This window comes from Notamacropus eugenii, chromosome 7 (genome assembly GCF_028372415.1).
Source record: "Notamacropus eugenii isolate mMacEug1 chromosome 7, mMacEug1.pri_v2, whole genome shotgun sequence".
NCBI classification, from domain to species: domain Eukaryota; kingdom Metazoa; phylum Chordata; class Mammalia; order Diprotodontia; family Macropodidae; genus Notamacropus; species Notamacropus eugenii.
The window spans coordinates 116,534,691-116,549,004 of NC_092878.1; the positions used below are offsets into that span (position 1 = coordinate 116,534,691).

General features: G+C 35.3%; 1 protein-coding gene across 37 annotated transcripts in view; it reads right to left on the reverse strand.

Annotated features, from left to right (window-relative positions):
- ANK2 (ankyrin 2) overlaps positions 1-14,314 on the reverse strand; it is a 763,693-nt gene that overhangs the window by 157,929 nt on the left and 591,450 nt on the right. For 23 of the 37 annotated variants that reach the window (XM_072624644.1, XM_072624647.1, XM_072624641.1 and 20 more), the window contains 3 exons: positions 5,418-5,648; positions 1,309-1,407; positions 225-323 (listed from right to left, as the gene is read on the reverse strand). In XM_072624644.1, coding sequence (XP_072480745.1) covers positions 225-323; positions 1,309-1,407; positions 5,418-5,648 — 429 coding nt within the window. The remainder of the gene's footprint in view (positions 1-224; positions 324-1,308; positions 1,408-5,417; positions 5,649-14,314) is intronic. The other 14 variants (XM_072624649.1, XM_072624645.1, XM_072624640.1 and 11 more) reach the window with 1 other exon arrangement.

Sequence of the window (14,314 nt, forward strand, 5' to 3'; positions counted from 1 at the left end):
CAATAGATGAGAAAAATGAGACATACAGTAAATGTCTAAGGCTGTATTTGAATGCCTGACTTTAAATCCAGTACTTTATCACTATGCCACCTAGTGTCTTTGAGCAGCAACCAAAAAAGTTCCATTTCCATGGAAAAATTGCTTCCATTTGAGTGCCAGTGTTTTGAGATGCCAGGACACAAAGAAATGATCAAAGAAGGAAAACAAAGAAATTAAACACTCACCCTGGTTTTGGCATCGATCTGACCTCCACGATCCAGTAAGAGCTTGACCATATTTGTGTTTCCCCTTTTGGAAGCCACATGCAGAGGAGTGATTCCATTCTACACCATGGAAAGACCAAATAAGATCATACTGAGTTGGTCAAGGGCAAGAGAGTGATGACTTTGGATGGGGGAGTAACCTGAGTTAAAGTATATCCTCTGGGTTACTTAGTTTTTGTTTGGTATTAAAAGAGCTAAGAAGCACATGAGCCACAAAGCTCAAAATTGGTGGGTATGGGAAAAGAAAAAGAACCATTGATTCACTGAACAGAAAAGTTAATAACAAGAATTTACCAATGAGATAGACTGGCAGCATAAACAAAGGGCATAACATGTTCATCTAAAGACAAAGGGAACATTCTTGCACCATAGGAATCTGTGTGTTCAAGAATCCAACTGGACTCAAATTCTAGATTATTGTCCATTTTCCTTCTTATAATAATTATTTCCTTAGTACTTCTGGAATCATAAGGTTATTTTTTTTAAATGCACACATATTCTAAAAATTAGCTTCCATAGGAAAATATGATCCTTTAAAAGACATTTTTTCAAAAACAACTCAGTACAAAATACAATTTAATATAAAAATAAAATCAAACAAATCTAGATTCAAAGGATAAAAAGTCTGAGGATATAACAGGGAATATCTATAACAGCATTTTTGAATTTTTCTGGCTACCATCTACAATAATGTGAAAACATTACTTCTACATTTGCCTTCCCATGAGTTTATTTGCTCATTAATCTTAGCCTGAAATTGTAATTTTGTTCAAATAGCCCTTTTTGTCACTGAAAAAATGTTCTAGACCATTAGAACAAAATGAAAAAATACATAAAAATATACAAATACATAAAATTTACTGCCTATGCTATATATGTATTAGGTATTGATTTCAATGATACATATGAATATTGAATCACTGCCTCATACATCAGCAGGAGGAAAATAAATGATACCTTTGAATAAACCAGCAATATTCTGTTTACTTGGATTGTATTTATGCCCCCATTAACCACCACCCAGAAAGAGAATTCCAATCCATACCCTGGCTGTGAAGTCCACAGCTGCTCCTCGGTTAAGAAGAAGGGTTGCCACATTAACGTTTCCATAGTGTGCGGCTATGTGCAGTGGGGTAAAACCACTCTATAGAAAACAAATGGAATAGAGGTCAGTAAAGGGATGCAGCATCCTAAGGAGAATACATTGATGGAATGAAGGTAAGCTTTGATCAGAGAACCCTTTGGCTGCAATCTACCTAATATATTTGCGACGGTTCAGATGAGAGAATGCATAAAATAGTCTAGTATATTACTTGACAGTCTGTAATATCCCAATAAATTCTTAGTTACTTAAGAAATCTGTTCCTATGGAATATTATTTCTTCTTTTAGGTTTAATGATTATAGGTGTATTTTATTTTCCACAATGATGTGGTACAAATAATGTGTGTTTTGAGGATTACAATATTTAGCTAAAATATCAAAGTGAGTGGAATAAATAAAAATTAATGAATGGGAAAAAAAAAACCCAACAAGCAATTTCTTCAAATGGAAAACTCAGTTTTTGTTACAATCTCTGCTTGAATGGCAATTATCAACAATCTATCTGGAACAAAAAAAGACATCTTGAATAAATTCTTATGAAGGAATTTCTATGATTTCTGTGAAGGAATGATAGACATTCCATTTTGTACTGATTTTCCATTTATCATGGGCCTATGCCCCATTCCAGGAAGAGCTCCACACTCTGTCTTTAATTAGGCTCCTACTGCATAATGCCAAAACTAGAAGAAATTTCAGCCAAATGAGTTATTTAGCATCATGGTTAAATAAATAAGCAATAAAAAATCCAGACAAATAAGCCATAAAAAAGACTTAGAGAATCCATATTAAAAAAAAAATGAATTCTGCCAACCTAATTATTGGAGTGACATAATCTTTAGAGAACGAATGTTTTGAAAGTAAAAACATTGTGTACAGGATAAAAAGGGCTGGTGTGTGTGTTTGTGTGTGTGCGTGCGTGTGTGTGTGTGTGTGTGTGTGTGCTTTGGCCATATTTGGAATATAAACCATGCCATTTTCACATCAGGAAAAAAAACATTAAACATTACTTAATTCAAGATCACAGCAACATAATTATTTTGACTTAATTCTTTCACTTGCATTATGGAAATATTACAGACTACTTAACATAATCACTAGCCAAATTTAGCTGTTCAAATGTTATTTCCTATTGCTCCATTTGTTTGAATAAAAACTTGAACATGAATAGGTAAAATATCTTGAATAATATTCTAAAACTCAACCAGAGTTCTTTCCTATACATGCTTTCCATATATAAGTTCAGTATTCTAATTTATAAGAGATTTATTTGAATATGAATAGAGCCTATATTGGGATTTAAAAGGTGATTAAATATACGAGTCTCAAAATATCAACTAAGGATACATTTTAATAGACATTCGTTTGCATCAATAAAATCATTTGCAAGGAAATTTGGAAGTTCATAAAACCAAGGATGCATGCTAGCAACCAGTACAGACTGGGTAAAAACATTTTAAAGTGGTATCTACAAGCTTCATAATGTCCAATATTAACTCCCCTCCTAACAAAAATCAGACTATTTAATCTGATCACTGTTTCTGGTTTGGGAAATACCTAACTGACAGAATTTTTTTTAAATTTTCATCCAGATTCTTAATGTCACTCAAACATACCCAACATGTAAATTAATATTCACCTGACTTCAATTCAATATTTATTGAATACTGCTGAGTGATTTCTAAATCATCTGCAATATACTGAAATTTTCTGCTTCATTTGCAGAAACACAACACAAAACCACACTTTTTATCCATTATGATAATCTTTGAGAATGAATGATTTAGATTCATGGAGATGGATGGAAAATAAGCAGCTACATAGTGCCTATATGGACCTGACACACTTTACAAATATTATTTTTACATAACAAGGAAATTCACATAAGGAAGCTATCTCAAGATATATCTGACAAAAAAGCAGAATGAATTCTTTCTTGGACCTCAGATAGAGGGCCTTCTTTTCTATTCAACTGTGCTATTTCACAGGAATATGAATTGACATCCCATTTCTAATCCAATAAAAGATGTGCCATCTTACTATATTTTACTTTTCATGGATATTTCTTACAACATATATATATATGCATATATGTATTATATTTATATGTATGACAAATCGGTGGCTACTGGTTTAATAGAGTTACATCAGCCCTCACAAATGTTAAAATTTAAAGAATAATTATCAATGATATAGAGAAATGTGGCTATCTGCCCTGCCTTCTCCCCATTTTGTCTAGGCTTTGGAATTCTTAGGATGACAAGATTCTGATTTGGGATAGGGAATAGAAATTATATAGTTCAGATCTTTCATTTTATAGATTAAGAAATTGAGACCCAGGGAAATAAAGCAACTTGGTCCAGGGTCAATGGCAATAAAAGGAGAGCTACAACTTGAACTCAAAGGCATCTGATTCCAAATAAAAGGTTTTCCTTATATTCTCATTGTCGGAGTTACACAAGTCAGTGGGAAAGCTCTTTGAAAATAAAACTGATTTATGTAAATATTATATTTTTGCTAACTACTAAATGTTTAAATATCCTCACTTTCACAATTCATAGCCTAAGAAGAAAGACCTTTGAATTAGACAGAAAGGTGTGTCACTCTCAAAAACATAGGCCTTCTATGCTAAAAAAAAATGTTGATGACTCACTATAGTTCTGTTTCCATAGTATAGATGGCAGCCAAAAAATATTTTGAACAAAATGTTTGAGTCATTGACTCTTGCACAGACATGGTCAAATGAGTCAGCAAGGAATAAAAATTTGACCATCAGGGTTCTGAACTGATTTTCCCTGCTAAATGTAAAGGGTTAGTTTGGTACAAGGAAAAAGATTAAGTCATTAGATTTAGGACTTGACAATATAAAGCTAAATGATCGTGATCAGGTGGAATGAATGGTGAAATTCATTATATGCCCAAATTTACCACTGATATACAATACAGATTGATGAAAAGGATGTAAAAATAGGAAGAGAAAGGCATGACATGGCAACTCCCTAAGTTTTACTTTGTATAATTGCCTGCATAAAAATTGTCATTAATAATGATCAGAGGTCATACCTCTCCTATAGAAATAGAAGAGCATTAGTTAAGATACATATTACTAAATCTGTGCTCAGTGTATCTTATATTACCATGATAAAACTATATATGTGTATATACATATACATATGAGCAATATGGACATGTATATCTGAATATATATATGTATTTATGCATATACACATTTGTACATTTAAAGTATTGTATATATGCATACTATGTGTATGTATACTGCACATACATGTATGTGTAGATATAGATATATATGTATATGTATACAGTATTGCATATACGTGTCTATATACATCTCTATATCAAAACAGATAGAAATTGTGTGTGTGTGTATCCCAGTCAATTCATTTAACTTCTCAATATTCTTGACCACTCTAAGATTATGACTTAAAGAGAAGATGCCAGTCTTCATTGGTAATGGAAGTTTTCATCTGAGACTAGAGTTTTAAAACACAGGTCTTTTCCTATCTCCTATCCTATAGGAAAAGTCTAAAAACTCAGTTCTGTAACAATGGCTCTTCTAATTATTAGTATGAATTAGTGAGCATTTACTGTAAATGGACAAGGATGAAAATATGCATCTTTGTATATTCGTAATACTGTACCTCAGTTGTCCTATTCACCATCATCTGAAGCAATGTTGTTTGGGAAAAAGAGGGAAGATGTTACACAAAGATTAAGAAGACAATCATTTTACTCATTGCAATCAGGTAATTGTTTTGGCTAGACTAAACACATGCACTGTCACTAAACACATCCAAATTTATTCGATAAAGGAAAAAAAAAACACTAATCTTATCCCTACTCTTTCCTGTCCCTAACCAAAATAGGCAGACTGACAAAGAGCTGAATTTTCCTGAAAAATGTCTGATGTTCAATTTTCTACTACTTTCAAGAAAAGGCTTTGTAAAAATCTGCTTTGATTTCTCTCTTTTCATGACAAAAAATGATCTCCTCCTATCGCTGGATTCAGTAGATAAAATTTCCTAAAGGATACCTGGAAACCGGAGCCTCCCTTTTTGCAGTCGTCCTGAGCTTTTACCTTGGATTGAACATCGGCATTGTGGTCGTTCTGGAGCAGGAGTGCAGCAGATTTGGTATCATCTTTCCTAGCAGCAATATGCAGGGCAGGCAGGCGCACTTTCCCCTTGGTATCATTCTCCAGGAGGATTGCCACAGCTTGGTTGTGTCCTTGTTGCAGTGCCACAGCCAGGGGAGTGAAGCCATCCTGGAAGATAAAAAATTGAGATTTTGCCAAACTGTGGGTGCTCAGGAGATTAGTATGCCTGATTCCAGGGTCTGTGAACCTTACTGAAACTTTGTGTAACTGCCTGGTGCCTAGCACTCAGCATTCAGCAAACACTTAATAAAAACTTAGTATACAAGTGAATTATTCAAGTCTAAAACATCCCATCTACATTTTTTTCCCCAAACAGTGAGGAAAATAAAGATTGAAAAGAGCCAGAAACTGGAGATCAAGTATCACACATGAGAAATAGCAAATAGATCAGCATGACTGTACTACAGAGCCCACAGCAGGGAAGAAAAAGATAGAAAGAAAGAAAGCTATAAAGAGCTCTAAATGACAAAAAGAGGAATTTATATTTGACCCTGCTTCATAAGCAAGAAATCATGGAAACTAATGATATTTCTGTAAAGTTTAGCCTCGTTAACAAGTAAAATTTAACAAAGTAACACTGACACATTTAAAGATATGAATAATGACTACAGTCCTATACATTATTTAACATAATTCAATTCAACAACCATTTAAATACTTAGCAAGGGCAAGGCACTATGCTTGGTTTTCAGGATAAAAAAAAGAGGTCCTTTTATACAGCTAACCAAGAAAGAATGGCTAAGTGTACAGGAAAGTAGATCCAGGGAAAATGCTATTAGAGATTCTCAGAAAGATATTGCTTGCTAGAAGAAAGAGGAAGATGAGGGAAAGCTCCAGGGCAGAGATGGAATCTAAGATTTGCTTTGAAAGAGGATAGAATCATCAGCAGGAGGAAATGAGGGGTGATATGGAATTCGGTTCAGGGAAATCACTGTACCCTGACCTCTGCTTCTTCAACACCATGGTTTCTACTTCAAATCCTTATGAAGCCTTTCCTGCTTTTTCCAGATGCTAGTACCCTCCCTCTGGTTCTACCTTCCATTTGCCCTGTATAAACCTCACATAAATGACAGAAGTGTTTATATTTGTACATATCTTACAAGGAAGCTATGTGGCACAATGGTGGCACTGGGCTCCTAATCAGAAAGACTCATCTTCATAAGTTCAAATCCAGCCTCAGACACTTACTAGTTTTGTGAACCAGACCAAATTACTTAGCCATGTTTGCCTCAGTTTCTCATCTGTAAAATGTACTGGAGAAGGAAATAAACTACTCCAATATCTTTGCCAAAAAACCCCAAATGGAGGGGGGGTCACAAAAAGCCAAGCATGATTGGAACAGCAACACCCATAATGTGCATAGTTTTTTGCACCTTTTCTCCCCCATCAAAATATGGATTCCTTGAAAGCAAAAATTATTTTTTATATATTTTTACAAAGACTTTCTTCATATCTCCAATCCTTAACATAGTGCCTGGTATGTATTAAGTGTAAAGTATAAAGGCTTGCTGATATTTTGACTTACTGGAAGATGGTGCAAGCAAAGGCACAAAAATGTGAGAAGGTGGGAAAAGAATGAAAGATAGGAGAGGTTCAGTTTAATGGTTATGTAGAATTAATGAAAGGGATTAGTTATGTGATAAATCTGAAAAGATAGGTTAGAGCTAGTCCACAAAAAGAGTTGAATGTGAGGATCAGTAGTTTATATTTTCTTCAGTAAACAATGAAAAGCACTGGAGATTTTTAAGTAGAGAAGTCTCATGTTCTGAATTTTTCTCGGACTCACTCCTTTTTCAATTAATTTATTTGTTTTCAGTTTTCAACAATCACTTCCATAAGTTTAAAATTTTCTCTCTCTCCCTCCATGAGACAGCATGCAATCTTATATGTATTCTACACGTACATTTTTGCTAAAAACATTTTCACATTATTTATGTTCCATAGAATAATTAAAACAAATGTGAGAAACCATGAGAAAACAAAACAAAACAAAATACAAGAGAAAAATAGTCCGCTTCATTCTGTGTTCCGATTGAGCAGTTCTTTCTCTGGATGTGGATGGCATTTTGCATCAAGAGTCCTTTGGGAATGTTTTAGGTCCATGCATTGCTGTAAAGGGCTAAGTCTATCAGAAATAGTCCTCACACATAGTGGCTGTTACTGTGTACAATGTCCTCCTGGTTCTGCTCATTTCACTCAGCATCAGTTCATATAAATCTTACCAGGTTTTTCTGAAGTTTTTCTGTCCATCATTTCTTATAGCACAATAGTATTCCATTATGTTTATATACCACTACTTGTTCAGCCATTCCCCAATTGATGGGCATTTCCTCAGTTTCCAGTCCTTGGCCACCACAAAAAGAGCTGCTATAAATATTTTTGTACATGTGGACCCTTTTCCTATTTTTATGATCTCTTTGGGATACAGACCTAGAAGTGATATTGCTGGGTCAAAGGGTATGTACATTTTTATAGCCCTTTGGGCATAGTTCCAAATTGCTCTCCAGAATGGTTGCATCGGTTCATAGCCAATGAATTAGTGTTTCAACTTTCCCACATCTTCTCCAACATTTATCATCTTCCTGTTTTGTTATGTTAGCCAATGTGATAGGTATAATGTGGTACCTCAGAGTTGTTTTGATTTGCATTTCTAAAATGAATAATGATTTAGAGCATTTTTTCATATGACTGTAGATGGCTTTAATTTCTTCCTCTGAAAACTTCCTGTTCATCTCCTTTGACCATTTATCAATTGGGGAATGACTTGTATTCTTGTAAATTTGACTCAGTTCTCTGTATATTTTAGAAATGATGAGGTGCAGGATAGGATGGAGGGAAATATAGTTCGTCTTACATGACATGACTATTATGGAAGTCATTTGCAAAACTACACAGATATGGCCTGTGTTGAATTGCTTGCCTTCCCAAAGGGAATGGGAGTGGAGGGAGGGATGAAGAGAAGTTGGAAGTCAAAGTTTTAGGAACAACTGTTGAGTATTGTTCTTGCTACTAGGAAATAAGAAATACAGGTAATGGGATATGGAAAGTTATCTGGCCCTACAAGACAAAAGAGAAGATGGGGACAAGGGAAGGGAGGGATGTTAGAAGAGAGGACAGATTGGTGATAGGGGCAATTAGAATGCTTGGCATTTTGGGGTGGAGGAGGGGAGAAATGGGGAGAAAATTTGGAACCCAAAATTTTGTGGAAATGAATGTTAAAAGTTAAATTAATTAATTAAAAATAAAAATTTTTTAAAAAAAGAAATGAGGCCCTTACCACAGACACTAGTTGTAAAAATTCCCAGTTTTCTGCTTTTCTCCTAATACTTGCTCACATTGGCTTTGTTTGTACAAAACTTTTTCAATTTAATATTATCAAAATTATTCATTTTGCATTTCATAATGTTCTCTATCTCTTGTTTGTTCATAAATTTCTCCATTCTCTATAAATCTGACAAATAAAGTTTCCCTTGTTCCCATAATTTGTTTACAGTATCAGTCTTTATACCTAGATCATGTACCCATTTGGACTTTATTCTAGTATAAAGTGTCTTACTCACTCTTCTTAAACCCATTCTTTGTCTTCACTGTGACCTCTAGTTCATCTGTCCCTTGCCATTCTGGTCTCAGTTTCTTCCCTGCCAACATGATGGTTCACCAGTTCAATCATGTAATCAATCAATAAGCATTTATTTAGAGTCTAGCGTGTACCAGGCAGTGTGCTAAGCACTAGAGATACTAATAAAAAGTAAAAGCAATCCCTACCATCATGGAGCTTAAATTATAATGGCTGACATACAATACTTACATAACTAGCTATACACAGAGTAGATGGAAGATAGAACCTTAGAAAGGAAGGAAATTGAACCTGGGGAGGAGAGGAACAGCAAAGGTCTCTAGCAGAAATAGATCAAATAGGTCTACTACAAACTTATACTATCTAATTTCATACTGCTGTGACAATCTTCTAACATACAACCAAAATATACAAATAATTCTAAATCTTTTTTTCCCTTCTCAAGCCTCCTACATGATCCTATTGCCCCTCCTCAGGAAAGAAACATGCCTCAGTTTTCTGAGAAAATCTATCTCAAGTTATGTCATCTTCCAATCTTTCCTTTGCTCTATTCTCCGATGGCCTTTACTCCAGTCAAGGTCACTTTTGTTACCCTGATTTCTTCCTTTCCTATCTCTTCTGCTTGCTTGTTCTCTTAATCACATCCTCTTTTCCCGTCTTCAAACACTTTTTATGGATTGGATCTTTCCCTGTTGCCTAAAAGACACATTTCTGTTTCCCAACTCTAAAAAAAAACACTTCATCTCTTCAAAGTGTAAGCCTTTATTCTTCTCCCTTTAACAGCAGCCAAACTCCTAGAAAAATGTCTATACTGAATGCATCTATTATTACCTCACCCATCATTCAATTTAACCCTTTGCAATCTGATTTCCACCCTCACCAATCAATTGAAATTTCTCCTTCCAAGGTTACCAAAACCATTTTTTCTCAGACATTATTCTACTTGAACTCTAAAGTTGTTGATATTCTAAATCATCCCCTCCAACTCAATATTCTCCTTGCCCCACCCTTTGGTATCTATGACACTGATCCTTCTGGCTCTTCCTTCAAAATGTCTAACCACTCCTCCCTCCTTCTTTTGCTCTTCTCTTTCCCTCTTTTTTCTCTGTCTCTTTTCCTCTGTCTCCCATTTGTCAAGTATGTCCATCACATAAGTTCCTATCCCACATCCATCTTTCTCTACACTTTTTCTCATAACAATATTATCAATTTAGATGGCTTCATTTCTCTTCATATGACTCTCGAATCCATCCTTAATATCTGTTGTGGACATTAGTATTGAATAACCAGCTCTATGGGGAACATCTCCACATAGATGACTCATCATCAAACTCATAATATCCAAAAAAAAGCAAGTTATCCCCAAGATTCATGCCTCCTTCAAACTTCTCCAATTGTGGTAAAGTGCCACCATTCTCCCAATCACTTAAATTTATCCAATAATACTCATCCTTGACTCTTCTCTCTCCCCCATCTACCACATTTAATTAGTTAACTCTTATTGATTCTACCTCTACAGCATCTCTCAATCTATCCCATTCTTTCTACTTCACGATTGCTAACTTATTTAATGATATCAACTCTAAGACTATCTGTCTACTATAATTGGCTTCCCTTATATTATCTTTCCTCTTCCACACATAGGAAAATATTAATTTGACACCTAAGACACGTCACTGACTCTTCTGCTCAAAAATCTTCAAAGGTACCCTATGACTCAAAGTCAAAATATGAAATCCTAAGTCTAGTATCTAAGACTCTTCACAATCTAGGAACAGATTATGTTTATAGATTTATTTCATATCATATTCCTTCATTATGGTTAACATGCACACAGATTTCAAGGTATATAAAGTACACATATATATTCTAATTTGAATCTCACAACCCACTGAGGGTTGCTGTGATAGCTATTTTGGTCTTTATTTTGTAGAGAAGGAAAAGGAGCCTCAGAAAAGTTAAGTGATTTCCCCATTATTACACATTATAGTTAGGGTTACATGCTTGATGTTCCAGCTACTTGGCTTGTTTTCTGTTCTCCAAACTCAACATCTCTTTTCCTGTCTCCACCAGTTTACATAGTGTTCCATAAGTAAAGCAGAATTGAAGTAGCTCAAAAGAAATTCAAGATGCTTAAATTTAGAGACTCCACCTCAAATGTTCACATGGACTATTTGTACCCGATCTGTGGTAGACCATTCTGAGCTCTTATTGGTCTGATCAGCCCCAGTCCAATACTCTGTAACTTGAGTCTAACATAGTGATGTCATTTTGGTACTCTTTGAGAGAAGAACAACAGCCAACCAACCAGTCAACAAGCACCTATTATGTGTCGGGCACTATGCTAAGTTCACTCTAACGAGAGTGAAAAATAAAGGCAAAATACAGCACCAGCCCTGGAGGAGCTCATGAGAGACAACAAGCCAACAACGATGTTCAACAAAATTTATAAAGGGAAAAACAGAAAATAATTAATAGGGTCAAGGCACTAGAATTAAGAAGGATTGGGTAAGGCTTCCTATACAAAAGTATAGAAGCCAAGAGGCAGAGATCAGGAGAGAGAGCATTCCAGGGATGGGAAAGAGTCAACCAAAAAAGCCTAGAGAAGATGAAGTGTCTTGTTTGTAGAATAGCCAGGAGGTCAGCGTCACTGGGTTGAAGAGTAAGCAGGAGTATGGTAGAGTGGGGTTGTAAGGTATAAGAAGACTAGAAAGATGTAGGAGTATGAAAGAGTATCCCCTTCCCCTGCTGAATGGGGGAATGTAACAAAAACAACTGGTGAAAGAGCTTAAAGGGTAGCATCTCCCATCAGTGTTAGGTGCTCTAAAATTAGCTGGAGTTGATGACAAGTTGGGGCAGAGAAGAGTGGAACAGTTGAGGAGGAAACCAATAACATTGAGATATTGATTGTCCCATAATGACAGAAATTTGAATTGCTAATTGAAGCATGTGGTCATACATGTTAGCCCTGTATGTGATGTGGATGTGTGTGTGTGCATACATATATATGTACGTATATATTCATTCACACATAAAATCCACTTTTCACATTGAGTGTGGATGTACTTGTAAGACAGTGGGCTCAAGATTTAGGGAGGGAGGGAATAGTCCATTATTACTTTATTTATTATTACATTGCTTTTGGGTTTTTTTAACAGATAAATCCAAACTTTATTTAAAACTACATTTTAAGTTTAAAGTTATTAAGCAAATCACAATGCAAAAATAAGCAGTAGAATATTTTTTTTAATGAAAATGCCTTTCTTTTTAACTGAGTGTGTCATCATCTGTATGACAGATTTAAAAAGTAAGACACATGGATCAGGGCTCATGAACTACAAAATCAAAAAGAATATTCTGACCCATAAAGTATTTAGAATCTAAGCTAGCTTAGTATCTAGAGGGAGAAAGTCTTTTCTAAGCATTAGTAGCCTAAAAAATTAGTTGTTTGAACCCTTTTAATATTCTAGTTAATACAGGTCTTCTCTCAGACCAATGTATTAATTCTTGATCACACACACACACACACACACCTACTTTAAATAACTCTGAGAAAGCTATGTATTTAAGAAAAGGTAGTTATTTGGAGCTAAAGAGAAGAATTCTTAAGTTCTATTAAGTTATTGGCACCAACTAGAAAATTTTAAATGAGAGGGAAAGAAGTCCCACTTTATTTTGTACACATTTTGTTGGCTTTCCCCCCATGATAAACAAAAGTCCATCTTCACTAAGAAAAGCACTTTGATTGGTCTTTCTCTTTCTGCAGTAGTCATGGAGAGCGATGAGGTAGGTGACCTTTTTGCTTTTTGTTAAAATGAGGGAAAAAAATCCTTAATTTTGTATTTTTGTTCCATCAATCTTCTTGTCATATTTCTATTAGCCCTCTACACTTGGAGATATCATGTCTTCTAACATCTCTTTCAACAAAGACCTTTTGCATGGATAATTGCCAGTAAGTCTGCTTAGACTACAAAACTGCTCCCCATAGGCACTGAGCCTCAACCAGGCACACCTGAGACTAAGAGATAGCTCCACAATGTCGCCATCATGTCTATACTTTTATCTCACATCATCTGGCTGTCTCAGGTCTTTGTATTATATTGCCATTTTTTGTGTTAACCAGGCTAAGGTTCAGAAATCTACTTTCCCTTTTATTTAACTGACTTGCAGAATAATTCTTAACTCCAAGCCCAGTGCACTGCACCATTTAGTCGCATTTTCCATCCCTGGGCTGTTGGATTGACTCTCCCCCATTCCCTGGACAACAGGCTTTTCTCACCTCCATTTTTTAAAGAATCCCTAGCTTCCTTCAAAAATCAATTCAAATGGCACTTCTTACTAGAGAACTTTCCTAATCCCCACCCTTCCCATAATGTCACACCCATCTCCCTAGGAGTGATAGTGTGTTGGTCAGAGTAAAGGCATGAGTCCAGCAAAGAGAAGGTTCTGTTTTGCAGGTCTGTTTCAAGATCTGCTAGTCATACATGTCACCTGAAGTAATTAACTAGGTAAACTAATTGAATCCATCATCCTTTTTGTGTTCATTAATTAGTTTTATTCCACTAAACTACCTTATAAATAAAATTGAAAGTTCTACAGTCTTTACCAACTACAGTATTGCCAAGTAATTGGCTTCTCTACTGGGAATTAAAAGAAGGGACAGCTGACTGAACAGCTGAGCTGAATAGATGAATTAAAGTTGTAGGAGCCTAGGTGGTAGATGGATTAATATGCTATCCTCTCGGAAAACACCAGGTGGAGGAGGGAAAGGAATTCAATTCTTGGAATGGTGACAAGGAAAAAGAAATTGAATGGTATTAAGTTAATCTCCACTTTTTCACCCACTCTTTCATCAATAAAAGATCTCAGAGAATTTGTAGGATTGCAAGTTTCCATTTATCACAGGTTAAGAATAAGAAAAGAGAATGGTAAAGTGAAATGGTATAGTAGGATCAAAGCAAATGAATTCTACTCATCCTCTCCATGAAAATCATTATTATTTTGTTTTTAGAGAGAGATAATTTAGCAAGGGGCATATGTCTTTGGACTTGGGAAGACCTGAGTTCAAGTCCTGATTCTCAAATAGTGTATATTGGGTGGGCAAATCACTTAACTACTCCATGTCCTATTTAACTAATATAAGTTGAAGATGACTTGTTGATTGGCATTGGTGGAATATGTTTCTATACTAATGGAT